At 45.7% G+C, this 21,654-nt stretch overlaps 1 protein-coding gene across 1 annotated transcript in view; it reads right to left on the reverse strand.

The window, feature by feature from the left end:
* Window positions 1–21,654, reverse strand: part of DBH (dopamine beta-hydroxylase) — a 447,392-nt gene that overhangs the window by 72,838 nt on the left and 352,900 nt on the right. Inside the window, exons 8-9 of the mRNA XM_078640352.1 lie at window positions 18,333–18,371; window positions 16,449–16,508 (exon numbers count right to left, since the gene is read on the reverse strand). Of these exons, the coding sequence (XP_078496478.1) occupies window positions 16,449–16,508; window positions 18,333–18,371 (99 nt within the window). The remainder of the gene's footprint in view (window positions 1–16,448; window positions 16,509–18,332; window positions 18,372–21,654) is intronic.

A 21,654-nucleotide genomic window follows, 5' to 3' on the forward strand; every position in this document is an offset into this window, starting at 1 on the left:
GAGCACTTTGCATTCTATGTGGACTACAAGGTCATATAGTTGTCAAAGTGCTATCACCACCCCAACACACACAATAACTAAATCTAGTATAAATATACCACAGCCTAATCAGCACAACATCATGTCATAATTACCTACCTGATTCATAATGAACAGCTGGAGAGCATTTCAATATGGCAAGCAACAGCAACCTATCACCTCATTCACCGAACGAAAATGGGAAAGCCATTCAGCATAACCATTCATACACATCTGTACACTTAAATCACTATAAGCATCTAATATCAAATTCAATTTACCTTCACAAAAATCAACAGGAATGGTGGTTAAACTAAAATGTTCTCTCTACCAACATCACATAAATTAAAGCCAACAACAGCAGTTACAATTGATGGCCTTTCCTAATCCACATCAAAAGGCACTTGTGAGAAATTGTAGGCCTCATTTATGAGGAATTGGCTTAGGGCAGCGCCACAAGTCTTCTTACTGCTCTGCCCTACACCAATGTGAAAGGGCAGGAATGCACCTTATTTATGAAATACTGTGCATTCCTGTCCTTTTCCCATACGCTGGTGCACAATTTTCAACCTAGCGCCAACGTAGGTGTAAGGGTGCCTCCGTTGCAGGCAGGATTACTTTTGTGCAGGACGGGACGTTTTCCTCTTTCTATGTGTGCCGCAGAATGCAGCACACATAGAAAGGAATGAAAACTAGGAGAAATAAAAATATTTTTCCTCCTTACGCCTGCTTTCGGGAGGCGTAAGGTTGTTGCGCTGCCCCAGTTTTACATGATTAAGTAAATCTGGGGCAGAGTCAAAATCCATGGCTGGTGCGTGTGAAACCCCATTGCAACGCCCATAAAATGCCTCCTTGAGGCAGAGTAAGGCAAAGTGACTTGCACTGCTTTGTCTTACTTCATATCTATGAGGCCATGCAAAGCCATGCAGAGTGGCTTTGCAAGGCCTCATAGATATGACTGAAAAGCTTACGCCACCGGAGCGTCAAAAAAAGTGATACTCAAGCAGTGCTAGCCTCTCATAAATAAGCACTCTGTGTTACTGACTGAGGGGTGTATAACACTTCTCAAGAATCAACGACAATCCTTGTCAGGGTAAAGTCACAAGCAAACTCCAATTTAACCTGTGCTCAACCCTCTGGTAGCTGGGCACCAGACAATGAGGCTGAACTTGGAAGCAATGTGTACAGTATTTGTGCAACACTTTAAACAGTAATAAACTGAAACGCAATACAACAATTCCATACTGGATTAAAAAAGATAAAGTATTCATAAATAATTCAAGACCACAATGACAAAAATCCAATCAGTAGAATCAGAGATATGCAATTTTAAAGACTTCAGTGAATACAGTGCCAAAAAGGACACAGCGCAAACTCTGGATATCTGGTTGCGCCAGACTAGAACAAAGTCACAAGTTCAGGCTGACCATGATGTAGTGTGGGCCTGCTACAGGGACCCACTTAGGCCCACTGAACAAAAGTACTTTAAATCCAGGGTGCGGAGCATTGCAAGATCCTGCGTCAAGAATACATTGCGCAGTTAAAGTGATGTGAAGTCCTGGTTGGAGATGCGCCATACAGCATTGGTTCAGGGGAGCTCCACGGTTACAATGGGAGATCCTGCATTGTTGTCGAGCAGGCTTGCGTCAAGAGAGCTTGAGAAGCGATGTTCTGCGTCAAGGATGCGGTGCACATCAATGGTTCCAATAAAGCTGCGGGGCGATGCATGGTCTTTGCGCTGGGAGAGTACTCACAGCAGAGGTGATGCATTTGTTTTGCTCGTGGTTACACCCAGCAGCAAAGGAGATGCTTCGGTTTTGATGGATCTATGTTTGGGCTGGCAGAGCACCTTAAAGCCCACTTCCAAAGGTCCAAGACTGGGCTTGAACTACTTGGCAGGGAAGGACTCGCAGTTGAAGAGTCCAGATGCTGGTTGCAAGAGTCTAGTGATTGGAGTCACTTTGGTGGTCCTGGGTAAAAGTTGCAGGTCCAGTCCTTCTCCCTCAGGCAAGAGGGCAGAAGGACTACACAGCAGGGCATAAGTCCTTCAGGGCAGCAGTCCAGTAGAGTGGAAGTCCTTTCAGCAGCACAGCAGTCTTTCTTCCTGGCAGAGTCTTTCACAGATTCAGAAGTGTACTGAAGATGTGGTGACGGGAAACATCCTTTTGGATGAAGCCGGAATCACGCTGTGCCTTAAAGGTGCACTGGCAACAGAACAAACACTTCTTTAGCACGCAATCGTTCTGCACAGAAGTAGTTGCAACAACTTGCTTTAGGGGGCGCAATGGCACTACTGTTGCGCAGACTGGAGTTGGAATAGTAAATTAAACTATTCCAATATCCAGCCCCCCCCGAAGGCAAGTCGTTAAAGCAACTTGCATGCAGAACAAATGGGTGCTAAAGACGCATTCATTCAAATGACAGAGTGCCTAAGGAATTCGTGAAAAACACATGTGAAATTCAGTCATACATTTGTTGGTGACTGAGGTCCAATACTTCTTCGGAGTGGGATAAACTTCTAGAGGATTCCCTTTGAAGTGCTAAGGTGTCCTGCCTCCCCTGCCCTGTCTTCAGACTAACTACAGGAGGTATGCAATCCTCGTGTAAAGGCAGGACACAGCCTATTCAGGGGTAAGTGGGGCTGTGCATAGTTCTGCCCTCCTTTTCCTCGCAGTGTTGACCCACCAAGGCACACCAAATCTCTCGATTGTGTGTGGTTGTCTAAGAGGAATACATAAAGACCAGCTAGACATAGTCATGAGACCCAGAGACAGGCAGCAAGCACCGAATGGCTAAGGCAGGAAAATGCCAATTTTCTAAAAGTCACATTTTAAAAACTGTAATTCAAAATCCAACTTTATCATAAAAGAAGATTTTTTAGTACAATTCCAAAGACACCAAACATGAACTGTTTTCCTGCTCTCATACGATATCCTTTTTAAATTTAATAAGGTAACTCCAAAGTTATCCTTTGATCAAGTTAGACCCTGCAATGGTGAAAAATTATTTAGGAGTTTTTCACTATCCAAAAATGTAAAACTTAGAAGTACATGTCCTACTTTTTAAATACATTGCACTCTGCCCTCTGGGCTATTTGTGGCCTACACTTAGGGTGACTTATACGTTTTAAAAAGGAAGATCTGGGCCTGGCAAATGTTTTTTTTTGCAAGGGTCGAAATGGCAGTTTAAAACTGCACACACAGGCTGCATGTTTAAGTTAAATGTGCGGCACAAGAAGTGCTGCAGGCCCACTCGTAGTATGTAATTTACGGTCCCGGGGTACGTGCAGTACCACCTAACTAGGGACTAGTGTTCCCTGTAGGCGGCGAGCTTGCACGCGCGCCATATCTTCTCTGAGTACGCAATTATGATTAGGAAGTGCACATCGAGACTGTTCATAGCTCCTGATTTTATTCTTAAAAAAAGGGAACAGAATGAAAAAAAGAGCAGCGTTGGTGATCTCATGTGGAAGGGCAGACCACATGGAAGAGGGGAGAAGAAGTTTCGTATTCCTCTCCCATGCCCCAGCCTGGGGGCTGCAGAAGGTCACACGTTTTGTTGCAAGTGGCTCTCGCACAAGCCACTTGCCGCATTTATTTTAGAGGTAGCGGCAGCGGTGGCTACAGCAGTGGTGTCTCTGATGAAAATATTTTTTTAAGTCCATGCATTAATTAGTATTGCTTGACATCCAAGGGCATGATGCAAGGTTTGCTGAATTCAATTGTTTTAACAAGGATATTGTTTTACTAATGTTTCCTTTAAAATCTGCTCTAGACATTATGTTTACTTGCGGAGAGTTGATGCTGTAGAAATGGCTTCTGATGTTCTTGGCCTACTCATTCAACGCCTGGGGTGATAATTAGATAAAGATCAGCCAGCTAGATTACTCTTTTGGCATCAGTGCACATGCACCTCTGTCTCTGCTATTTTATCCCTTGTACAAGCTGAGCCCTGAAATATTTGCCATCTAATCATGCAGCAAACGTCACCTAACATATGATGAAGTCTTTTCAAATTATAAAAAAGTACCTTTCTTTAGCAGGCAAAAGCTTGACATTAATATGCCAAATTAAAGTATTTCATTGAGAAAGTGAGAGTTTTTAAATGCAAACTTAGAAGCATTCTTGCCTGTAAGGGAAGGCAAGAATGTTTCTAAGTTCGCATTTTTGGCAGCATTTTTGGCATGCATTTTTGGCAGCATGTTTGTGAAGTAAGAGGAAAGTAATTTGTCATGTGCACCCTGTATGTGGCACATTCTTATAAATAGAGCAACATTATGGTCTATTAAATCAAACAAAATTGTCGCCTCACCTAGTATTCTGAACTAACCTATTTGAAAGTGCTTTTGTAAGTGATAATGAAACACATGGAGGATTGCTAGAATACAATATTTGCCTATTGTCATACTGTTTGGTTAAGAAGGAAGCCAGGATTAATGTAAGCTTTTCTTGGTCTCACTTTCAATAAATCAGCCACTAAATGGGTATCTATTTGTCTCTCCCGTTTATCTCAAATTGTAATGCTTTGTTTTAAACTCTTTGTGCATAATTTTCACATTGCTTATCGAGCACTAGAGAGACAGGCGTGCTGTGCAGGATTGGAAATCTGTTTAATGAATGCTAATAAGGAAACATTTAAGCATATACCTCTTAGGCCTAAACTAGAACCCCATTTACCTATCAAATTCATGGTTGATTTCTTGGCCACATAGCCTTGGCTCCAGTGTACAGACACCTTCCACTGCCTCACACAGAGGAAAAAAAATCAAGGGAACATTGCTAGAGACTTGCAAGTAAATTCAATATGCCAATTGGGGATAAGCTAATGTTACCATGATTTAGAGAGTGAGCACACACACTTTAACATTACTAGTGGTAAAGCGCACAGAGTCTTAAGGCCAAAGAAAAACAGATCACAAAAATGTGGAGGAGGGAGACAAAACATTTGTGGGGAAGACTACCCTAAGGCTGACAGGTCTAATAGCATCAGTGTCAAGAATCTGGTACAATGCCGTAGTAATAAGAGTTAGGCGTATAGAAATTTGAATAACAATACTTGTTCTTGAATGTTACCAGTGTAAACAAAGAACTAGCCTAATCCAGAACAACTTTAAAAAAATTAAGCTAACTAATCTAGCTCTTAATATTGCTTCATTATGTTATGCTTTTGGACTTTTATTTCTCCTGCTGCCGTTAGCATGGCACTACAGCGCTTTCTTAATCTGGGTGGAGTTAGGTAATGTGAAAGTAAAATGAGTCCACCCCTACTAAATATCTTTGGCATTTGTTATATGTATGTAAAGGTCAAAATAATTTAATGTTTTTCAATGATCTACATCATCGTTTGCAAATTGCCCAGCCTAAGAGGATTGTATTTAGAGTGTCACTAGCCACAAAAATCGCTATGATGTGCTGTTGTATGCTTGATGGTGTGTTTAAGCTAAAGCTGCCAGTGGCTCGCAGCCACCTTCAGTGTAGCTCACAGCCTTAAATTAAATTAGCATAGGCTGTTTTTTTTTATTTTTTTAAAACCTTTATTAGCAAGAAGAAAATACAGTTACAGGCCTACAACCGCCAGGGCCGGCCATTAACACATAATAAAAGCAGTATAGTGCTACACAGCTCTTCAGCCGGCAACCGAGGGTCCGGCAGCAATGGTGCAAGATATTATCCAAATCTATAACAATAGGAGATGGAAAGGTTTCATTTTTTATATAATCGAACAAAGAATCATAACCAAAAAGAAGAAAAGATCGAGGCTGTACCTAGGGTTATTGTGCACGTCCCATGGGAGACGGGGAGAGGCAATCAAAGAACAATATGAAAAAGCCGGAGAACTTCCAGGAGACGGGAGGGGGGACCCAGAGCCAGAGACATAGCAAATACATGGTACAGGAGGAAGCCGAAACACACAGTCAAGGGGAGCAAGGTGTTTCAGGAGGATCAGTGAAAGGGGGATCACAGATCTCCCCACGGTATGAGTTCCATTGGTCCCATATCCTACCCCATTTCCGCGGCCTGCCACGGGAGACATATACAATTTTCTCTCTGAACATGCACCAGTCCATGTTTTCTTCCCATTTGCGAACTGACGGTGCCCTCTGAGATCCCCACAGCTGAGCGATGTCCCTTTTCGCAACCATGTTACCCAGCGTGACCCATTGAGTCTGGGCGGCAGTGCAATCATTCGGTTCCCATATGTTTAACAAGCAGCGTCTGGCCTCAGGCAGCAACTCAACACCCGTTACCTCACCCATCACCGCATGCACTCTAGTCCAAAAAGACACAACATCCGGACATTCCCATATGATATGGAGGAAGATAGCAAGCATACCACAGCCACGGCGACACAGCCCATCCGCAGAAAAACCCATACGCCTCAATCATGGACCCGTGACATAGACCCGATGTAGAATCTTCAGCTGAACGAGTCGCAGACGCGCCGGAATCGCAACCTCCTTGGGAGAGGATATCGCAACCTGCCAGTCCTCATCATCCAGTTCCAGCCCATCGTTAGTCCAAGTACTACGAAGCTGAACAAGCAAGTCCGATCTATCTTTGATGAGCTTTTTATAAATAAGAGAGATAGTGCTGTCCGGAACATGTCCGTCCAGCACTCTATCCTCCAGGGGGGAGCACTCCGGAATATCAGAACCGGCCGGAAAAACCGACTCAATGGCATGACGGACCTGGAGGTAGCGAAAATATTCCGTGTCATTCAGATTATATTCCTGTTTCAATTCAGCGAAGGTCTTAACTCTATTCTTAACCCAGAGGTCGCCCACTTTACTAATTCCAATTAGATCCCACCTATCGAAACCCTTTGACGTCCTTAGTTCACCAAGCTGTTCCGCGGCAAACAGAGGGGTAGCTCTGGACAGCCTATCCACCCATCCAGTAGCTGCAGTCGCGCTGCCCCACACTTGCACAGCCACTCCAGTGGGCCCCGTCAAGTTCCTTCTGGCGCCTCTGGAATAGAGCGCCCGGTAATAATCACCCCCGGGTAAAAGCCACCGGTCCATTTCAAATGCGCGATTCGGGACCGGACCATACATAGCATGGTTCACGGCGCTCAGTTGAGATGCCCAGTAGTATCGTTTAATATCAGGCAACGCTATGCCACCATCGTACCAGGGCAACGTCAGCTTGGCCAACGCAATACGAGGCCGGCCAGCCCATACGAGCTTCCTCTGAAGGCACTCGATTTCACGAAAATAGCTAGCCGGCACTAGATCGAGCGTATTTTGGACGGCATACAAAAAACGGGGAAGAGACATCATTTTGAACAGAGCTGCCCGTCCCAAGGGGGACAAGGGTAGTTTACACCACGCCGCAACGTCCGACCGAAGCCGGGCAAGTGGAGGCAGTAAGTTCCGCTCATAGCGTACCACAGGGTCAAGCGAAATATAGATCCCCAAGTACTTAAAGCGATCCCTAGAGACCGGGATCGGGCATACTCGGGCCAGAGAGGGGGAGTCACCGGTTAGCGGGAAGATGCAAGACTTGGCCCAATTGATGACCAAACCGGAATTACGTCCAAAAGAACTCAAAACATCAAAAAGGACTCCTAGCGACTTACGGGGGGACGTCAGGTACAGCAAAATGTCATCGGCATACAGTGACACACGATCTTCGAAATCCGGGGACCACCAAATACCCTTTAGCGAAGGCTCCCAAGCAGCGAGGGGTTTCAACGCAAGTGCGAATAGGAGCAGCGACAAAGGACATCCCTGCCTCGTGCCACGCCCAAGAACAAAGGGCTCCGAGGCTCTACCGTTAACCACAACCTGCGCCAACGGCTGCTGATACAGAAGTTTGACCCACGCAATGAACTTCGGACCAAAACCGAATTTGGCAAGAGTAGCCCACAAATATGGCCACTCAACCGTGTCGAAGGCCATCGAGGCATCAAGAGAAACCAAGATGGCCGGCTCGCCGAGAGACCCCGCCCTCACAAGGACGCCATGAAGATGACGAAGATTGAGCGCAGTATTACGTCGGGGAATAAAACCAGACTGGTCAGGGTGAACCAACTCGCTAATCACCGTGACCAGGCGGTTTGCCAAAAGTTTCGCCAATATCTTGGGTTCCGCGTTTTAAAGTGAAATCGGCCGATACGAGGAACAACGCTCGCGGGGCTTGCCATCCTTATGGATAACCACAATGGAGGCCAGCCTCTGGTCCCTAGGACGGGACCCAAGGTCTCGCGATACCGCAAACATACGAAGCAGATACGGAGCCATCTTATTCGGGCATAGCTTATACAACTCAACTGGTATACCGTTAGGACCGGAGGCCTTCCCCGAGCGAAGGGAGCGTATAGCGAGCGCAACCTCATCAACAGAAAAATCCACCTCCATAAGCACCCTGTCCGACTCAGAGAGACCAGGCAACACAAGATCACGAAGTAACAAGTGCGAGTCCTCTTCCGGCATAGTCGAAATCGGCGCATACACAACCCGAAAATGCTGGGCAAACACATCGACTATCTCGACAGGGTCCACGACTCGTGTTCCATCAATTTTCTCAACAACAGGCACCACACGATTCAGTCTGTCACGCTTATCCAGCCAAGCAAGCAACTTCCCCGCTTTATCACCCACATCATACAGACGCCCTTGTTGCACACGATTCATTGCCTCAGCCGCGTCAGTCACCAAGGCCCTGTAGTCAGATTGCTTAAGAGCCAAGAAGGGCAATCTCTCGGGTGTAACCCCAGACTCCAATCGTTCCTCCAACACGGCAATCTCAGACTCCAAGTTCACCACCTCCTCATTCTTGCGCCTCCTCTCGCCAGCCACCAAAGACAGAGTCTGACCACGGATCACAGTTTTGTAGGCCTCCCATAGGGAGACCGGGGAGGACACTGATCCCTCATTTTCAGCGAAGTAAAAGCTCATACATTTGACCACCTCCGATCTAATTTTGGGGTTCTGAAGATGCCATGGATTGATAGGGGCAATCCGGCCCCCAGCCCCCGGATGTACGTCTATGTGGAGCCAGAGCGGGGAGTGGTCGGAAATCCCCCTCGCCAAATGCTTGATTTCACGCACCGAGACCAGCTGCACCACCGGCACAAGGATATAATCGAGTCTCGAGAGACTTCCATGAGCTCCCGAGTGGAAGGTATACTGAAGCCGGCCAGGGTGCAGCTGTCTCCAACAGTCCACCAACCCAAAAGCATCCAAAAATTTCCCCAGCCATAGCTGCGATGCAGGGAGGAGCCTGGGGGGGGCTCCGATCACTCTCTCCATTTAACACGGAATTAAAGTCCCCACCCACCACCAGCAAGCCATCAGGCAACCCCAGAATTACCCCACCCAAGTCGGTGAATGTAGTAGACTGCAAACCAGGCAGAACGTAAATGGACAATATGGAGATCAACTTTCCCTCCCACCTCCCCATAATAGCTGCGTAGCGGCCTCTGTCATCCAACACCGTGCCATCTATCTCCAGGGGGAGGGAGTTTCTAACTAGGATACCCGCCCCCCTCGATCCGGTGGTGAAGCCGGAGTGGGCCACTAAACGGTAGCCCCGTCTGTTCAGCGCATGACATGTATTACCCACCAAGTGAGTCTCCTGGAGCAAGACTACATCTGGGGAACATCTCTTCAAGTATTGCAGTACTATCCCACGTTTTATCCTGTCCCCAAGACCGTTAACGTTCCAGCTCAACACCCTAAGCCCCCTACCCCCATCCCAGAAGAAGACGGTCTGCCCCCCCACCCCGGAACAAACACATAGCAGCCAATATGAAACAAAGCACAGCTATGAAACAAACAAAGAGGAAAGAATGCCCCCATACCCCCAGTGTACCCACCAAACACAAACTCCCCTCCCTGCACCCCTGCGGTAGACCTGAAAGCCACCCCAACTTGCAGTGTGCCTGTCGCCCCATTACCTAACCTACAAGAAGAGAGAAAAAATCCCCAGAGGAGGAAGATTCCCTAAACCCCCCACACCCCCGGGCATTCACAACATAACAGAACAAAGTCTCTGAGCCACTGCAGCGGATTCAGGGTCGCCGATGTAGACTCACTGCTCCTGGTCCTCAAAGCCACCTTCAGCGCCCCTCGAGGTCTCCGGGCCCTCCTGGCGCGTCGACAAAGTGTCCAACCAGTCACTAACCACCTCAGGGCGGTCAAGGTAGAACGCCCGATCCTCACGTTCGATCCTTAGGCGGGCCGGGAAAAGCATAGCATATTTCAGTCCCAGGTCTCTAAGGCGCTGTTTCACTCCCGTAAAGCCCATTCGTTGTTTCTGCACCGCCTGAGTAAAGTCTGGATAGAAACTAATCGATACATTCTCAAATTTAGTGGGTCCATTCATTCGTGAAGCTTGCAGGATAGCGTCTCTGTCGCGAAAATTGAAAAGCCTGGCAATTATGGCCCGCGGAGCGGCTCCCAACTTCGGCTTCCCACCCGGAACACGATGAGCACGCTCCACAGCGAAGAATTTACTAAGGCCCTTTGGTGGCAAGTGTTTCAATACGAGGTCCTCCACCAGGATATTAACAGGCAGGTCAGCGGAGTTCTCCGGGACACCGACGATGCGCACGTTATTGCGCCTGGCCCGGCCCTCGAAATCTTCCAGCCGACTGACAAGCAGATCAGAGGTAGTCCGGAGATTGCGGACTGTGGTCTGGAGATCCGAGACATCCGTGGTCAAACTAGCAGTCTTGATATCAAGAAACTTAACACGTTCGTTAGTTTTCCCCAAGTCTGCCCTGATTAGGGTGACATCAATCTCCACTGTATCGATCTTAGCCGCCAAGGTTTCGTATTGCTGGCCCATGGTGGACTGAACACTCGCAATGGCGCCCATAATGTCCTTCAGGGTCGGCTCCTCGTTCTCAGGAGAACCGTCACCAGCTTCCTCCAGGGCACCACCCGACCCGCCCGGGGAGCCCCGCGGACGAGTAAATCGGTCGATAGTTTGGGACTGGGCGACCCCCCTTCGGGACGGGCCTCTAGTGGTGCGCCTCTCGACAACCGCCCTGCCCGCCATGACGGGCAACCAACTCCAACGGGATCAGTAGGATCTGATCAAAATGATGTCCGTTGTGGCAAGCTGGATACGGCGAGAGAGTATGGATCCAGCGCTGGCTGAAGGTCGGCAGCAATAACAGGTCCGGAGCGCCGATCGGCTGCAGGGCGTGTACAACAGCGACCAAAAACGAAACCGAAAGTACACCAGGGGCAGAGGGCGTGGCACATCAGCCGTTGTTGTTCAATTGCCACCTGGGTACCTCGGGGACTCAAGCCCCCGGTTGGCATACGATGTAGGCCGCAAACTTCAGAGTGCAGTAAGTCCGGCATCCGGCGGCCAAATCGATTTTCGAAAAGGACGTGGACATCAGCAGGGCATCAACGAAAAGTACCCGTCGTCATAATCAGGATCGTTCACAGGATAATCGCGGGAGGCAGAAAGGGTCTCGGGAGCCCTTAGCTCACGCGTCCATCATGGAAACGCGCAAAGCTCCTCCTCGGCTGTATTTATTTTACAATATTATCATCAGGCTACAGATAGCAGGGCCTGATAATGAGGAGTACTTGAGCCAGATTTTTGACCCACTGTGAGGCATAGGGGCAATGACCTTTCCAACGCATGCTGAGTCACGTGTGCCATTTCCCCGCAAGCGTAGCGATGCTTCACTGGCGTAACGAAAATTGAGGGGACCTCCCTGCAAGGTATGTAGAGGGGCCCCCTCCGGGCTCAATTAGGAGCTCTCAGGACAGATTGCACTGCCGAGGGGGCCCCCTGGAGCTTCGGGCCCCCCCCGCACCGCGTGGGCTGCGGGGGCCTGTGTTACGCCCCTGAGATGCTTGCTTGAACCAGTCCTCTGCCTTAATCACGCATATGTGTGGTTAAGGCAGATATCGGTCTAGAATCCGAATGGGTGGGGAGAGGAAGAGTCAGGACAGGAAGCTCTGGAGTGGACAGGTACGTGGGGCTGGGGCCAGGTTTGGGGGTACTTTTTAGGGGTGGTGGCTGGATAAAGGCTTAGGGTGGGAGGGGGTTGAGGTAGTTTTTGGAAAGGGGGCAGGGTTTTAGGGCTCTGTGCAGGGGGTTGAAGTAGTTTTAAGGGCTAGGAGCAGGGTTGGGGAGGCAGTTTTTAGGGGTGGGGTCGGTTTTAGGGTTCAGGGCAAGGGGAGGGGGCTGGGGTATTTTTAAGGGCTAGGACTGGGTTTGGGGGGGTTTAGGGGTGGGGGGTTGGTTTTAGGGCTAAGGTCAGGGGGTCAGGTAGATTTTTTAAAGGAGAACAACATTTTGGGCCTCAGGGGAAGAGGTAGGGTTAATTTTAAGGGCAGCGCAGGGGTACGTTTTAGGGTTTAGGGTGAGGGGCTGGGGTCAGGGTCATTTTTGGAGGGGTAGGGTTTTAGGCCTCAGGTGAGGGGAAGGGATAGTTTTAAGGGCAGGGCGTGGTAGGATTTAGGCCTCAGGGCGGGATGTTAAGATAGGGGGATAGGATTTTAGGGCTTAGGGAGGGAATTGGTGATCTTTACCATGCATATCCCTTTACTAATCATGCCTTCACAACAAAATTGTGTGGTAAAGGCATGCATGGTAAAGGCATGCGTGGTAAAGGAAAGCATGGTGAAGAAGCATTCGTGGTCAGGACCGCATTGCAGAGGCACGCATGGTTCAGCCTTGCATGCCTCTGTAATATAACTGAGGCATAGAGGTGGACAGTGGCCAGTGTACACCTTGCCATATGGGAGACATTTTAAGTGAAGAACAATATTTCTATGGAACATTAAGTCTTAATGTTTCTCTTCACATTCACATAAGCAAATTACGTCTTAATATTTTATGAAGAATATTTCTTCACTTTAAATTCCTCCTATTTAAATAAATAGTTGTATGTGTCTGTTATAACTATGGTACCATGTGTACAGGCCGCTGGGTGCAACATGACTACTGTTTGTAAATTCAACACTTTGAAATGGGAAAAAAATGAAATAATGAGTTTTGTGGAATGCATATAAACAAGTTAACTCTTCAGTTAAATTTTCCACCGTTTTAAAGTGTTGCATTTACACACAGCAGGCATCTTGCCCCCAGTGGCTTGTAGAGATGTGTCTACTGTATATCCCAAAAATACAGCCATTTTTTAAGTGGGAGAAATTTAAAGTGCAGAATTCTTTTCCATATTATGAACATTTTTGCAGAGCTTTTTTGGGAATTTTAATTTCTCCCATTCAAAGAAATGGTTGCATGTTTGTGCTATACATGTAACAGTGCCACATATGGTGAGCCTATGTCCTGTGCCACAGATACATATGACACAGGGTCCCCCATACACATATTCTCATTCTTTCTCAAAGACCACACTCTCACTGACACACCTGACAGCCCCATCACTGTGCCACTAATCAAATAATTTTTTTTCAACCATAGTATCTGGCTCTATGGACATTAGACTTAGAGAAGTCATTGAAGCTGGGCATGGGCCTGTCTGGTAAAACATCACACAAGTAGCTTGGCCTTCATTAGCAAATTATGATTTTCACTGATCAAAAGTAGCTCTCTCTACAGAAAAGGTTGGAGTCCCCTGATCTGCTATCTTCTGATGGACATTCATGTTTGTTGTCACTTGTGTGTATTAGTGATCATTACTGCTTGATGGAAGGCAACAAGATTCTTGCATGTCTTTAGTCATGTACATACCACAAATTTAGACAAATTTGTGGTGAATAAACCAAAGTAGCATAATAACAGGAAGACTAGTTATCTATGTGGCTAGTCCAGATAGAGACCGTGAAACCTTTTTAAAATATTACATTTTTTTCAACCAGGTATGGATTAAAATTAATGAAACTTTGCTGATAGTGAAATAACCATTGAGCCACAATCAAAGTTTACTACATGAGCTATGCAAAATTATGAATTCTGCCTACTGCTAGGCGTTTACACAAAATGAGTGCTATGACAATTAAAAGAGCAATCAAATTTCCAGTCTCAGCAAAAACCTTTGACGACCCAGGATACATTATTCTTCACAACTTGAAAGAGACCGAATTTTGAGAAGGGTTTATGCCACATGCCATAGGTCCTGCCCTCAAAGGGTCCCAAAGTGGTCGATCTCCAGTTGAGTGAGTCTTAGTTGGGTCATGACTGATCAGTTATATTTATCTCAAGTAACTATAACTTGCGCACTCGCCCTGCACAGTATTGTCATCAATAATGTAATTTCGCCTATTGCAGTGATGGTTTCAATGATGATCAAATGAACATGTCATAAGTGATGTAATCTGTGAGGTAATTAGCAGTGCATGGCGAGGGCGCAGGTTACAGTTATTTTAGGGCATAAGTTATAGTTTCTTGAGTTAACTAGATCTGTTGAATTTCAGTGGTTTTGTTCGTTTAAAATGGTATATTTTAACTGATATTTTCACCTAACTATAATTTCCCTTTAACCTTTGTTTCTTTCAGGGAATTTCTACGTTTTAAAAGAAATGTAAAGTAATATATTAGTACAATTCCCAACTATATGTCACTTTAACCTTTGGTTTCTTCAGTGAATTTCTATGTTTTTCAAAATTTAAAGTAGGATGTGCATCGCCAAGTTTGGCTTGGGGTGGGATGCAGGCTTTTGGCCATGCACGGTGTGGGGTTGGGCACCCTACCCCCTCAAGGCAGCCTACCCCAGCAGCGCATGGCCATAGGCGGTTGGATGCAAGGCCTCACTTGTTGGATCATGACTCACTCTGTGCCCAACTCCTCGCTGCCACCCACCACCCTCTGCGTGGACGATTGGACGCAGGGACTGGCCTCTTGCCAGTTCTATTGCAGGCAGGAAAACAATGGTGTTCTGTGGGTTGGGATCACCGGGACACAGTCCAAGAGATGCACCATGAACGAGGGCCCCGGGCCATACTATGGCTTGGGGAGTATGTCTGTACTGCCCCCTCCCAATTATTAAAATGCTGGCCCCAGCGATGGGGTCCCCATGGCCTCAATTAGATTTGGAGATGAGCCACACACCCCCTTCCCAATATTAAAATACTGGCCCTGGGGATGGGGTCCCCAGAGCCTCTTTGAGGCTTGGGGAGCAGGGTTACACAAACCTCTCCCATTCATTTTTAACTTGGCCCCAGGAGATGGTGTCCCTGGGTTCTCAAGGAGGAATGGGCAGGGAGGCCACATCCCCCCTCCCCTATTAAATACATTTTGCTGCTCACCTCGCAGCTTCTGGGATCCCACATGTTTTTGTTTTAGATTTTCCAGTTGATTTGCAGATCATCTATGAATTTAAAAAAGAAACTATGCTTTGGCCTAAGAGGCAGGGTATTCTTACCATGCCTCTTTATAGTTTTTCTCTATTTTTCTCAGGACAGGGGACTGAGTCCCCAAGTCCTAAAGAGGCTGCCATCACATCTTTGTTGATGTGGTGACTGCCAATCAGATCTTGAGATCTGTCGACTCCGTAGCTCCTCCGCTGCATGAAATATACAATGTTTTTGAGCTTTAATTCCTCAAAAACTATTGAATGGCTTCAAACTAAATGCGGAAAGCATGCGATTTGGATCAAGATCTAGCCTGCCAAATTCGGTGTCATTCCATTTGGCCCTTTTGCCTGTAGTTGAGTCTAATTGAAATAATGAATTGGGAAAACATGTTTTCGAACCCCCCCTTTTTCTTGGTCCCCGCATGACAGATCACTCCAAAACTTTCCAGAAAGGAGCTGTAGTGGTTGAGACTTTTTTGGGAAGGTTTTGTGAAGATTTGTCAAATGGTGCCAAAGTAATAAGCAAACCCAAAAATGATCTTCCTATGGAAACATGTCTTAACTATAACTACCCAGTAGCAACAACCAATGGGTAAAAGTAAAAATAAATATATGTACACACACACACACACACATACACAAACATGTATACATACACACACATATATATACATATTTATATTTATTTACATATATAGCCGGTATTCTGAAGTTGATATTTTTGAACAACAGTATTTAAAACTTGGTATTGAACGTCTTGAAAAATAAGGACATGGATTCTGTTCCTCGGTGGCAGAGTAGATTGAGTTAGGGTGGCTGTCGGGACTCATTTCTGGCTCATGGTTATATTCCTACAACTTAACCCTTTGGTGTCAGTTGATTTGGAGGGAGCCAAGGTGCTTGATAGATACAACATTGACATATGTGTAGGGTTTCAGTTGCATATATTAGCTATTTATCGGCTTATTTGTTTTTTCTGTTTTCTTTGACTCAATACATTTGTTTTACTAGTTCTTAAAAATCCTGTCACCCTGTACCCAACTGCGCCAAGCTGATGACAACATGATAGCTCTGCACATCTCAGTTACACTCGGCATACCTGGATGAAGTGAAGAGTCTGGGCTGCCTGTCTCACATGATATACTAATATAATTTCTCAAATAAAGCAAGAGTCTCGATTATACAGAAACATTTCCTACCACAGTAGCGCGGGTCCTGTCTTCAGTGTTGTAGGTGCAAGATGTAATCAGCATATCCCCCTGTGCAGGAAATACAATGCATAGGTATCACACACCCCATTGCTTCAGAAGTTCAAGTAAACCTTATCTGACAACATATTCTGTGAAATGATGACCAATACCTCAGAAGCTCTGAGGTCCCAAGTTGTAATCCCTGGGAGAAGTGCAAATACAATTTGGAGGGAAGTGCCACTGGGCCGGTCCACTGTTTGTACCGTGTGTGTCCTGCAGAAGGAGGACCTGTTCAAAGGACTTTCCTCACTGAAGCCACAATGCACAGATAAATGCTCTGCACAGCAAGAGTGATTATCTTCAGGTGACTTAAACTTTGAGATTCCTGCTGTGGTCTCATTTTGATGCAAAGACAGATTTACTAAAGACTGTGTTTTTGAACCAAAAACGTGCACCAACCCAATTATTACAAAACAAGGAGAAATATCTTTATTTCTGCAACACACATATTGAATAGGAATATGCCTCTAAGAATAGTTTGTGCTTCCTGTATGAAAACTATTCTGACCACAACACAGGCTCTCTTGCGTCGTGGCACAAGCATTTGACACCAGGCATTGACACCAGGCTGCCACACGTGTGCCAGCACATGGAGAGAGCAGAACCGCACTATGGGCCAGATGTAGGAACCCTAATACCGGTCGGTACCAGCCGAAATTACAGGATTTAGGTATTTGGGATGTAGGTGGCTACATTTCAGATTCGGTAAGTTACCAAATCGGTATTTAAGAATTCAGTAAATTACCGAATTCTTAAATACCGATTCGGTAAATTACCGAATCTGAATTGTAGGAAGCACGCAAGTGAGTGCTTTTCACCTGTAAGGATTCGTTATTTACCACCAACTACAAGTTGATGGTAAATTCCGAAAACCCTAAAGAAAGCAATTTTTTGCATTTAATAACAGTGCCATGTGGCAGACATACATGCCCTTAGGGCATGTATGTGTGCCACATGTGCACCCATGCACAATTCAGGGGTGCAACAGGGTGTCAAAGTGACACCCTGCCACCCTTGAATGTTTCCCCCCTTTCACCGAATCGGTAAATACCGATTTGGTAATTCCCATTCATTCCTAGGGGCCTACAGGCCCATAGGAATGAATGGGAATTACCGAATCGGTATTTACCGATTCGGTAAATACCGAATTGCACCGATTCGGTAATACTTACCGAGTAATTACCTACATAGCATTTACTTATTCTAAAATACCGAATCGGTAAAATTCAGTATTTTAGATTCGGTAAATGTAGGTTACCTACATCTAGCCCATATATCTTAATTGGGAAAAGTACGGCGATGTATGAGGAAGAACATAGTGCTATGTTATTTCCTATTACAATGGAGTCTCTGTTGATGTGCTGAGCCTCAATCACAGCTAATGACACGATCCTATCAGGGCCCTCATCCAGCGCCCTAATGCGCCATCATTTGCTCTATCTGAGCACTAACAATAGATGGGTGTAAAATTTGTGTCAGTGTAGTGCTTGAAAAAGAGTGATAGATTGTTAAACTGCCACAATGGTGATAACGCATCATTTAGATAACTCTTTAAGTGAGAATCAACAAACATAGGTGAGGAATAAAGTTGTAGTATGGGGAAAGGAAAGAGAACCAGACCACAGCAGGAAGAAAGAGAACTGAAGGAGAAAGAAAGAAGAGGGGACCTGAAAGAGGGAGCAAAAATGAAAACATGAGGTAGACGAATGAATTGAGGGAGGGAAGAATGGAGTAAGATCATTAGAAAGAGAGGAAAAATAGGAAAAGAGAAAAAGAACTGGAAGAAAGCTAACATGAAAAGGCCACTCACAATAGAATTAAGTTTCTGCTTACCGGCAGCACTTGAAACACTTTTTTTAACATGCGTATTTCCTGAAAGAAAACAAAATGGTGGTCTCTGTGAACTTTGGAAGATATTGTAAGAACACAATTTGCACACAGGCGTGAAAACTCTGTAGCGGATACATTCACGCGTCAGTTTGAAAGACTAGAGAAAAGTGACTGGAATCCGGCTTGAAACAAGGGACAGGTGTGGGGTGTAGGACACTATTGAAGGAGGTAGACCAAGTGATCCCAGACAGAAAGTACTTTAAAGTTGGAGAGGTGTGGTAAAAGTTGCTACCGTGGGTGGCAATGACTGAGGAGCAGATTAGAACAGTGCAGGGTTCTCCAATGTCAGTCCTGGAGAGCCAGACCCATGCCAGATTTTCAGCATATCCACATTCAGATAAATGTAGTTATCTTAAAAATCTGGCATGGATTCGGCCCTCCAGGGCCAGCATTGGCAAGCCATGGACTAGAGGAAGATCTAAACACAGGGAATAACAGAAGAGAAGAAGAGAGGATCCGGATAGTACTGGAGGAACGGACAAGATACAGTACAAATAAGAGCCATGACTCTGGTATGGTGTTTGAGAGAACAGCATGTTCAATGTGACCATAACTGAGGGAAACAGTGAGACAGAGGGCTCAAAACCGAGACAATCTGAGGTTGGCATCAACCAAGAATCCAGCATAGAGGAAAAGATGGTATTGAGACTCACAACTTTGGTTTACATTATTTATTGAATCAGTAGACCACAGGCATCTCACTCCACTCCACTCTCAACAACCATTCCCAGATTTAAGGGCTCATTATGACCACCCTGGCGGTCACATCCTCTATTTTTAACATTGCGGCGGGTGCAGCTTCAAGCTGCACCCGCCGCAATGTTAAAAATGCATACATTGCATTTGTATGCAGAAAGCGGCAGGCACCGCGCTGTGCCTGCCGATTACTGAATACAAATGCATGGGGGTACCATAGGTACCCCCCATGTGCACCCTCCACCCCCCCTTCACCCGCAACGGGCCCCCGCAGTGCAGCTCCGTATGCTTTTCCACGGCGGAAAGCCCACCGTGGAAAAGCATTTCTTTTTGGGCATCCTAATATGGGTGGCGGTGTCTGAGAGACACCGCCACCATATTAGGGCTTTTCCGCCGCGGTTGTAAGCCAACCGCGGCGGAAAAGCTGCGGACGTAAACCTGGACCCACCAGCCATTCTAATGTGGCGGTGGGTCTTTGGTGGGTCCGCTGCGGTTTTTCCGTATCCTCCGGGCCGGCGGAGGCTTCCGCCGGCCCGGAGGATACGGAAAAACCGGTATCCTAATCTGCCCCTTAATTTCGAGGCCTCCCCACCACCACTCGTGGAATGCTTCACACCCTGGGTTGTGCACAGAGGGGGAGGAAGCTCCTACCCACAGAAGAAGAAAAGCACTGGGTTAACAACAGGAATGCAGAAAGAAGCCAGCAGGATCAATAGTGCAGGAGAAGTGGAATGCAGAAAGAAGCACACAGGATAAATAGTGCAGGAGAAGGGTATGCAGAAAGAATCACACAAGATAAATAGTGCTGGAGAAGTGGAATGGAGAAAGAAGCACACAGGACATATAGTACATGAGAAGTGGAATGCAGAAAGAATCACACAGGATAAATAGTGCTGGAGAAGTAGAATGCAGAAAGAAGCACACATAAGAAATAGTACAGGAGAAGGGAGAAGTGGAATGCAGAAAGAATCACACAGAATAAATAATACAGGAGGAGGAGAATGAATGAAAAAGCACACAGAAAAGTGGAATTCAGAAAGAAACACACAGTATAAATAGCCCAGGAGAAGTGCAGATGCAAAAAGAAGCACAAAGCATAACTAGTGCAGGAGAAGTGGAATGCTGAAAAAAGTACACAGGATAAATAGTAAAGAAGAATTGGAATGCATACAGAAAAAACATCGGATAAATAGTACAGGAGAAGTGAAATGCAGAAAGAAGCACACAGTATAAATAATGCAGGATAAGCAAAATGCAGAAAGAACTACACAGGATAAATAGTGCAGGAGAAGAGGAATGTAGAAAGAAGCACACATGATAAATAGTACAGGAGAAGTGGAATGCAAAAAGAAGCACACAGGATAAATAGTGCAGGAGAAGTGCAAATGCAAAAAGAAACACAAAGCGTAACTAGTGCAGGAGAAGTGGAATGCAGAAAAAAGTACTCAGGATAAATAGTAAAGGAGAATTGGAATGCATACAGAAAAACATCGGATAAATAGTACAGGAGAAGTGGAATGCAGAAAGACGCACACAGTATAAATAATGCAGGATAAGCAAAATGCAGAAAGAACTACACAGGATAAATAGTGCAGGAGAAGAGGAATGTAGAAAGAAGCACACATGATAAATAGTACAGGAGAAGTGGAATGCAGAAAGAAGTACTCAGGATAAATAGTGCAGGAGAAGAGGAATGTAGAAAGAAGCACACATGATAAATAGTACAGGAGAAGTGGAATGCAGAAAGAAGTACTCAGGATAAATAGTAAAGGAGAATTGGAATGCATACAGAAAAACATCGGCTAAATAGTACAGGAGAAGTGGAATGCAGAAAGACGCACACAGTATAAATAATGCAGGATAAGCAAAATGCAGAAAGAACTACACAGGATAAATAGTGCAGGAGAAGAGGAATGTAGAAAGAAGCACACATGATAAATAGTACAGGAGAAGTGGAATGCAGAAAGAAGTACTCAGGATAAATAGTAAAGGAGAATTGGAATGCATACAGAAAAACATCGGCTAAATAGAACAGGAGAAGTGGAATGCAGAAAGAAGTACACAGTATAAATAATGCAGGATAAGCAAAATGCAGAAAGAACTACACAGGATAAATAGTGCAGGAGAAGAGGAATGTAGAAAGAAGCACACATGATAAATAGTACAGGAGAAGTGGAATGCAAAAAGAAGCACACAGGATAAGTAGTGCAGGAGAAGTGGAATGCAGAAACAAACACACAGGGTAAGTAGTGCAGGAGAAGGAAGAAAACAACATGCAGGATAAATAGATAGATAGTACAGGAGAAGTGGAATGCATAAAGAAGCCCATAGGATAAATAGTACAGGATATGGGGTATAAAGAAAGAAGCGTACAGGATAAATAGTGTAGGTGACGTGGAATGAAGGAAGAAGCACACAGGATAAACAGTAGAGGAGAAGAGGTATACAGAAAGAAGCACAGAGGATACATTGTGCAGGAGAAGTGGAATGCATAAAGAAGCACAAAGGATAAATAATACAGGAAAAGGGGAATGCAGAAAAAAACACACCAGATAAATAGTGCAGGAGA

This window comes from Lissotriton helveticus, chromosome 5_1, assembly GCF_964261635.1.
Source record: "Lissotriton helveticus chromosome 5_1, aLisHel1.1, whole genome shotgun sequence".
NCBI lineage: Eukaryota > Metazoa > Chordata > Amphibia > Caudata > Salamandridae > Lissotriton > Lissotriton helveticus.